The following is a 9,132-nucleotide window of genomic DNA, read 5'->3' as shown; positions in this document are numbered from 1 at the left end:
TCATTTGAAAGCTTTGAATTAAATCTGTTTACTGTAATGGAGCCTCCCACAGTTCCCCACCTTCTTTTGGTTTCCTGGTATATTTTCATCTGGGAAAGCTGCAGTGTGAGTGTGCTCTCTGTCCTCAATTGAATTGTGATGGGGCTACAATTTTTGGTATTATCATTAAAAAGGAAAGCCACAATATCATTAGCTTTTCTCCCTTGCTCCTTTAGAATGCTTTGACTGCATTCCTGTTTAGGTCTTACCAAAACCTACTTGTTTCCCTGTCTCTTATCCTTTCAGCTTCTTTGAATGCAATGACTCAACAGCTACAGGATGAATTTGACAGTAGTGTGGAAAACGCGGAAGCTTGGATGAAGGCCATTCAAGAGCGACTGAGAATCAATGACAACACCAAAGGACCTCGATCTGCCCTAGAAGCCAGACTGAGAGAGACTGAGGTAAGGGAACAGTGATGCAGCAGTTCAGCGCATGACTGCCACCACTCCATTGTTACCATAGTTATTCTGAGTTCTGGAGTTTTCCATTAGGAAACTGCCGGCTTCCCCTGCTTGCAGGAATATTGGTCCTGTGTGGATGGGTTTACATCAATATTCTTTCTCATTTTACCATCTGCAAAATATTTACCAGTGCTGTAGAAGATGGCAATTTGATACCACAGGCATCCAGGCTTTTCAAATTGATTTGGAAGACTAGCAGCAGGTTTGGCAGGTTAAAATGTTTACAGTCTCCTATGAGCATGCTCAAACCTGAAATAGTTGAGTCACTGCCTGCAATTACCATATAGTGATTTGCAGAAGTCCAGCATATAGTATGAGAGCGCCAGATCATGTTAGTGTTCCATAGTCTCCTGGACTACCAGCACTGATAAAGTGTAGTAGGCTTTGATAGAGTAATCCACTTGTCCTTTTCCATAAACCCTGATGATAAGAGGGTTTACAACTCCCCTTTATTAACTGCCTAATGAAAAGGTAAATGTTTTCTTTTTTTTTCTCGTAGTCTTACTTAATGTCTTATATAACCTTTCTTACAGAGATCCCGTTGCAGCTTGTGTCTGCTCTCTTACTGTGATTTTACATTCATTAACTTCATTTTCATTAGATGTTATCTTGTTCTTGTAATCTCAAAGAATTAAACACTCCTGTTTGTCCCATCTCTACTATTCACAATTAAAGGGAGTGGCGGTATTTATATGATTAACATTGGTACTAATTTTATACTTTTATCACCTTTAATCCCAACTTGTTTGTTCTTTATTTAAATGGCCACATATTTCCCATCATCATTTATCACAAAGTCTTTCTTTTTGTGTGTCTATTCATGTTCGGACTGCCTCTTCTAAAGTTTCAAAATTCCAAAGAAACATTGCAGGCTTACATGGATGATGAGGTAGTTTATATGATGGTACCACAATGCCTTCAGCCTTTTTCTTAACTCATGTAGCTCATTGGAGGCCGGATCTTGCCTCTGGTATGATATAGAGACTGTTCATGGAGTGATGGGTGATGTCTAGACTTGCATGTCAACCATGAAAATCTCACAGAATCACAGAATGTTAGAGGTTGGAATGGACTTCCAGAGATCATCAAGTCCAATTTCCCTGCTGAAAGCAAGATCACTTAGGGTAGTCTGCACAGGAATGCATCCAGATGGGTCTTGAAAGTCTCCAGAGAAGGAGACTCCACAATGTCTCTGGGCAGCCTGTTCCAATGCTTTGTCATCCTCACTGTAAAGAAGTTTCTCCTCGTGTTGAGCTGATGCCTTCTATGTTCAAGTTTGTATCCATTGTTCCTTGTCTTATCACTGTGCACCACTGAAAAGAGATTGGCCTCATCCACTTGACACCCACCCCTGAGATATGTATAAACATTGATCAGCTCCCCTCTCAGTCTTGTCTTCTCAAGACTAAATAGCCCCAGGTCTCTCAGTCTCTCTTCAATCTGAAATACTTCAAATCTGAAGTATTTCCTCTTGGTCTGCGCATTTATTTCTGCCCATTTCTTTTTTTTTCTGAAAATGATGATCTATACAGTCTCAAAAAGCATGCAAGGAACCTGAGCAGTTCAGCAGAGGAGGTGCATTAATGGCAGGTATAACAAGGTGTAAGGTTTAAAGGTTTGCGGTGATGTAATACGGCCTGAACTGAAGCCTGTTGATGTGGGCTTTCAAGGAGGTCTACAACACACAAAATGTCATATTAGAAGATTTCTGTCAATTCAGACTTTGGTAATATATCATTCTAAAGAATAATAAGTGTCATTGCCTCTTCCTGTGTGTACCTTATCCACCTCCAGCTCCCTCATCCTGCCTCTTTTCTGGACCTGTCTTCCCAGTCCAGCTCAAGTGTCCTCATGACATGCTCACTGCTTCACCTTCTGGCTGTTTTCAAATCCAGTGATCATTTTTCAGTTCCTTTTTTACATCTGGCTTGCAGGATTTTTTCATGCTTCCTTCCTGTGGTTTATTTTCTGTTAATTTGTTAATGGAAATGTCAGCCAAAGATAGCAATCATTTAAAAAACAGACTTGAAAAAGAAAAATGCCTGTATAGCCACTGCCACAGAGAGCTCTCTGGCTGTTGTTTGCTTTCACTTGGAAACTTGCAATGTCAGACTTAGAAAACAGCTTTACTCTTAATTTTTTCCTGTCAAGTGATAGCTATGGCTTTTCTTTCTCTGCCCTATCCTTTGCCCTGCTTTCCTGGATTCTTTTAATCGCACTTTCCATAGTAGGTAGTTTGTCCAAACACCTATTTGTATATCTCACACAGATGTGCTGCATATGTGCCAAGACAACAATCTTTTCCCAGAACATGAGACAGGAAATCCAAATACCTGTGACTTGGTCTCACCTTTGCATTAGCTGCCGTGATATTTTTTTGAACAAATGCCATAGGTCTAATCGTGGAACTTCTCACTGTTGTTATTGTTATAGAAGCCTTTTTTTAAACTTGAAAGCTTGCTGTTTGCCAGGAGTTTGTGGAAGAACATGAAGGAAAGCTGATCTGATGGTACCAGAAGGTTGGATAAAGTGATTTTGAAAACTGACATCCAAATTGGGACATAATTAATCTGTTAAGCTCTACAGAACATGTGCTCATTTTCCATCTCTGGTTAGAGAAAGAGAGTCTACTCAAAATTAGATGGCTTAACTTTCAAGTTTCTGTTATTCTGGTTTATGTAAGATACACGGTTTCACCAGTTCATAGCAGTTTAGGGTCAAAGTAAAATTTGGTAGCAGGCAGAAAATTCTGCTGGCTAATTTCTCTTGGCTTGTTTTCTGAGCTCATTTTTATTTGCAGGAGGAAGCCTTTTTAATATGCTTCATGATTTCTTATAGTAGAGCTTAAAACTGATACATTGCAGTGTACCCTGCAGAGATTGCCTCTCCACTCTTTGGCAGGTGGGGGGAGAAAAACTGGCTTGTTGAAATGCTATAACTCTGTAACAGCAATGAAAACACAGCCACATATGCTTGATCAAATGTGATCTTAGTTTTCTAGCTAACTTGAATATTTTTCAAGTGTTACACGGTTTTCAATTAAATTCAATCCTTTAGGATGTTTAAGAATAAAAAAAGTGAAGAAAAGATCATATTTTCCTTTCAGGAGAAGCTTTGCAGCAGGGACATCATGATTCCTGGGTAAAAATGAAGTTGAAATTTCATCAGTTACGCTCACTTTCTTTTCAGCTTTTCACCTAATTTGTTTTTCTTATAGAAAATACGTGCACTGGAACCAGAAGGCAGCTTGAAAATGGACTTGGTTCTTGTGAAGGCAGATGCTGCTCTTCGCAACATCGGAGAGGATAAGAAGCATGAGGTACTATCTAAACTGAAAGACATCAAAGACTTGTGGGAAGAGACAGCCATATACATAACTCACTGTCACAGGTAAGACAAACGTATTCTTTGCACAAGATTGCTATTTGATCTGTTGAGGTAGTTGTTTTCAGCCAGTGCCTTCATAAAGTGTTTCCTGCCTCTCTGCTGTCTGTATTGCAGGTAGCAGTCACTGCTTATACCAGTCCTATAAGTGTGTCTGGGACTGTGTGGGGCGAGACCTCCCCACATGGGACCTCCCTTCTTTCTGCCTTCTCAGCCCAGCCTACCTCATGGTCTGGAATGGTGAATTTGGCCAGGCACAGGGACCTCGCACAGAATATTTCTTCTCCAGAACAAGGAGGACCTGGAAAGTGAATCCAGACCTTTTGAAGTCAGAGCAGCTAAAATTGCTGAGACCGTTGTCCTTTGCTTTGAAGGCCTTTTGAGCTTGCCAGTCTCCATTGTTTCCATCATAATTTCATTTAACTCATCTCTCTTGCTCTCCCCAACAGCCGTATTGAGTGGGTCTGGCTGCACTGGAGTGAATACCTGAAAGCCCAAGATGAGTTTTACAGATGGATTCACAACATGAGGGTCACCTTGGAGCCAGACATCGAATTACAACTTGGCTTAAAAGAGAAGCAGTGGCAGCTGAGCCATGCTCAGGTTCTCCTGAATGACGTCTTAAATCAGTCAGTCCTGCTGGAAACGCTGCTAGAAGAAGCCGCTTCCTTGTTCAGCAGGATAGGTGACCCCAGTGTGGATGAGGACATGCAAAAGAAAATGAGGATGGAATATGAAGAAGTCAGGCAGGAAGCTGAGGTACCCCTATAAAGAGTGGGAGGTGTTCAGATTTCACCCGTGTATACAGTATTGTTTGCTATCTACTTCTTGAATGATAGGGCTCACCTTCTGGGACTGCAGAAAGAAAGGAGCTGAGGTCCTTTGTTCTTTCAGTGGACTGTTTGCAACAGTTGCCACATGCCAGGATAAGATGTTAATTGGGATACTGTTACACTGTGCTTCATGACATGTAAAGCAACCACAAGTTGCTTGCAGTGACCTAGTGAATATTGGTTTAGCTCATTTCTGATGGAAGTTTGAATTGTTCCTTAGTTTTCAGCAGATTAGTGAGCCTTGGATAACCAGATGCAAAGGACCCAGTCTCAGAGCCAGGGAATATTACTTATATATATAGCAGTTTTGAAAGGAGTAGCAATCATTCAGATCCAGAGCTGTACTCCATGCCTGTAGAACTGGGAAATACAGAGGTGGGAGTCAGCTGTGGCCCAATACTGAACTCAAACTAGCCAGTACTTTGTCTCATAGTAACCTTCTAGCTTGAACAGTTGTTAAACAGGCTGGCATAAGACATCTGAGTTCATCTTTAAGTGCCAGTGATTCCCTTTGACCCTACTTTAAACACTTCACCATCCCTGGAAATGTTTAAAATAAGACTGGATGAGGCACTGAGTGCCATAGTTTAGTTGATTAGATGGTGTTGGGTGATAGGTTGGACTTGATGATCTTGAAGGTCTTTTCCAACCTGGCTGATTCTGTGATTCTGTATTACTGGATAAAGATTTCAGATAAGGCTTGTATTTGTTTGTCACTTCTGAAACTCAAGGAGACACAGGACTTCAACCATAGTGGCATGGCTGAGGGGCAAATTACCGAAAGCGGACACAAGAATTCAATTTCTTACTAGCCTGTATCAATAGAAATACTCAAAGGAATATTTAAAATATATGTAGACACATCTATCCCAAGCATATAGAGGTTAAAATCTAGTCTTTGTCTCACAGTGGCTTCCAGGAATTCCATAGGCCAGAGTTACCTCTTGCAAATAGGAATATTTTTCATTTGGTTGGTTCTGCTAGCTGCCTCTGTCACAATGTTGCCTACCATTTGTTCTCACGCCTAAACCCCAGGGCAGAACTGAAGCCTGACGATGTAGGCTCTCCATCCCCGAGTCCTGTTGTACAAAGTTAACTTCACATCACACTTCAAGAACGATATTGGGATGCTTATTCCATTACTGTCTTTGTTCTACACATACTTTCTGTGTTTAAAAACCCACACCCCAAAAACAACGGAAAAAAACCCTGAGATGGCTCCTTTCATGAGCATGAAATTCAGATATTTTTTAGCCATAAAGAAAAAAATTATTAATAAGTGTCTCTAAAAATCAGAGTATATTTGAAAATTATATAACTGCAGCTTCAGCCTCAATGTCATTTGAAAGGTAGATGTCTTTGTTAAAAGGTAGGTGGGCTTACAAATAAGAAGGGGAGTTCAGGTGTTGTCTGTCTTGATTGCCATTTAAAATTCTCATTCACAGCTTTCCAATCAAATTTTGTCTTTAGTTTTGAAGCAGGGAGCAGTCATTAGCTATTTTAATAAAGCATTTCTTTCAAGCAATTCATTGAAATACTTAAAGCCAGAATGTGTCCTCTCTGAGATTGGTTTTACGTGGTGTAATTTCTCCAACTGACTTGGATACATGCTACTGTAAATGAGATCAGGAAGTGGCTCATAGTACTTAGACAAAATATGTCTTTATGTCTCCAGCCAACTGAAATACTAGTAAAATCTTTTCTTTGGCATTGGTTACAGATACCACATTTCATAGAAGGATGTAGTGAGAGAATCCAGCTGAGAAATCCCTCATTCAGTAGGTATGAAACAAAGAAGGGAGTTGAGAAGCCTTGGATTTTACAACTGAAGTAAACACAGAGTTCATTAGCTAATGCCAAGGTTATAGCCATCTTGGGAATCACTCTGGAAAGTATTATGCTAGTTAGAGAAACACTGGCACCTCTTCCAACAGGAGGGATGAATGAATGGAAGAGGTGTAGGAGTTGTAAAAGGATTGCTCCAGACCCTCACATGATGAGAGGCCAGGCTAAATGTGACTTCCAGATGCCAGCTGAATGCCTGAGCTGCCTCACAGAGAAGTCTTGATGGTGTTTGTAGATTATGCTCATGTTTGAAGAGCATTTTTAAATCCTGTACAGTTGTCCAGTTCTATCAGAAGGCAAGCTCTTGGACAGAGTTTCTTAAACAATTTGCCTGTGACATTGCTTCTATGGTATGAGCAAATTCTGGGTTTGGTTTTTTTTTTTACTGGTAATGTGTTCTTATCATTCCCAAATTTTAAAAGCCAGAACTTCCTTTTAATTACATTTACAGGAATATTTTCAGATGTATCACCCATTTCATATGTGCTTTCCTTTGCATAATAAAATAACAATATGCAGAGGTAGATAGCTGTGGGATTTAGCATAAATAATGACTGAAGATGGTAAGAAAAGTTATGAAATACAGTATGTTGAATAGTCAAATATGTCTGAGCACATCAAATGAATTTTAGTCTGTGTTGTCTCTGTTAACTGAAACCTATATATATTTATAATGCCAACCCTCATATACTCTAGATCTAAAACTAAAAGCACCAGGAAGGGCTACAGGAGCTTTCTGTACTCTCCTTGAGGTGCCACAGCAGGCTTTAAATGAGGAATTTCCTTTGTGCACTCTAGATTGCCTTCCAGAGTAGGCTTGTTTGCCTTTGATGACTGTAAAGGGAGCTTAGGAGAGGGAGTTTCACATGCTTCTGTCCATCCTCCTTAAAAATCCAGGCCTGGGCATATCCTGGCCAGATACATCTCTTCCCCTGCAGCCCATGGAAAACCCTTTCTTTTCCTGTTGGTGTTCTTACTCTTTCCAGGGCCATGTCCTCACTTAATGTCTCCTTACATTAACCAAGTGCATGTGGAGCTTAACACTGTCCTGCTCCCCAAAGAGCTAACAGAAGCAATCAATACCATATTTGCCATCATTAGAAAGTTTTCCTTCCTAATCTATTGGCGGGAGCAAGGTGGGGAAACTCAGCCAGCTCTGTGTGAGACTTTTCTTTGACAGCTAGCACAGTCTGTCCACATCCATGGTATGTCTTCCTTGACCCCAAGGACCAGCAGGAGTATCCAAACTGCAATCCTTTTGGTTGAATAGCCTGGCAAGGGGTGGGTCATTTTAACTTCGTTTTTACCCTCTGTGTATTAGCATAAGACTATTGACTTTAAAAATAGCTCCTCTATTGCTCCCTTTTGCAGCTTCTGTCAATGTAACAAATTAGGCAGAGTCCCAGGATTCAGTAAGCTTGGGCTGACTTGTTTTTCTTCAATTTTGGTACGTTTACACCACTATAAGATTGCATTCTTCAAGTCCCTAACTTGAGGTCAAGCTGTGAATAATTTAACCTGTATGCACCACTGCAGATGTGAGAATCAAGGCAAGGGGATTTGGTAAACAAGTGAGGTGTTCTGGACGCATCTCAGCCACAGAAGTCTGCAGCCATAATTCTGCTTTTTTGTTCTCATCCAACCCCATGTTTGCATAGGTGGTGCAAGGGGCAACAGGTGCAAGCTGCAGCAAAGGAGGCTCCATGTGAACATAAGGAAAAACTTTTTCACTGTGAGGGTGACAGAACACTGGAACAGGCTGTCCAGAGAGGTTGTGAAGTCTCCTTCTCTGGAGACATTCAAAACCCACCTGGATGCATTCCTATGTGACCTACTGTAGGTGATCCTGCTCTGGGAAGGGATTTGGACTAGATGATCTTTCAAGGTCCCTTCCAGCCTCTAACCTTTTGTGATTCTGTGTATGGGAAGTAGTTGTCCCTTAGCTTTCCTTCTTTTGTCCCAAGGCAAGTCAACTATCATTAGGGGAGTCACTCTTGATTTGCACAAGTCAGGAGAGCTTACAGTGGTAGTGTTGAAAACAGAGCAGTGTAGTGCCACCTGGAGAGTTGTGGCTTTGTACTGCCCCATGGGCTTAACCTTTCCCAAAGGTGCAGGACAAAGTCCCCAAGGGACCACTACCCCAGAGCATGTGGGTGATCCAGTGGTGACTGATGCTCATGCCATGCGTCTGTGGCCCTGGCTAGAGAAAGGCTGACAGGATGGTAGTGGCCTGCTGCCACCTCGGGCTGGTTGATGGGTATGAGGACATGCCCAGAGCCTCACAGAGGCAAGGGAAATGCAGAAGGGACTTTGAAACTCTGCCTACTATTGCAGCTATCACCCTGCTCTCTGTGGAGGGCAGCTGGGATGAAGCTCTGCTCAGAGACATGGGATGTATTTCACAAAACAAATTCAGCCCATTGTCTGTGACAGCAAAGCCTTTCAAGGGTGCTGCAGTCACTAAATGGATTGCACAAGGAACAATTTTTTTCTAATGTAACCACAGGGTACTTCAATTGCTCTGCATGCAGACTGGTGAAGAGCAAGAAAAAAAATTAGTCTAATCT

The 9,132-nt window shown here is 41.4% G+C and overlaps 1 protein-coding gene across 1 annotated transcript in view; it reads left to right on the top strand.

Annotated features, from left to right (window-relative positions):
* Positions 1–284: 284 nt before the first annotated feature.
* SYNE3 (spectrin repeat containing nuclear envelope family member 3) overlaps positions 285–9,132 on the top strand; it is a 32,753-nt gene continuing 23,905 nt past the window's right edge. The window contains exons 1-3 of the mRNA XM_054400314.1: positions 285–443; positions 3,721–3,893; positions 4,337–4,646. Of these exons, the coding sequence (XP_054256289.1) occupies positions 300–443; positions 3,721–3,893; positions 4,337–4,646 (627 nt within the window). The 5' untranslated portion in view covers positions 285–299. The remainder of the gene's footprint in view (positions 444–3,720; positions 3,894–4,336; positions 4,647–9,132) is intronic.

Source organism: Indicator indicator, chromosome 4 (genome assembly GCF_027791375.1).
Source record: "Indicator indicator isolate 239-I01 chromosome 4, UM_Iind_1.1, whole genome shotgun sequence".
In the NCBI taxonomy this organism is placed as follows: Eukaryota; Metazoa; Chordata; class Aves; order Piciformes; family Indicatoridae; genus Indicator; species Indicator indicator.
The sequence above is the reverse complement of the archived record's forward strand: the minus strand, read 5'-3'. Positions and strand labels throughout refer to the sequence as shown.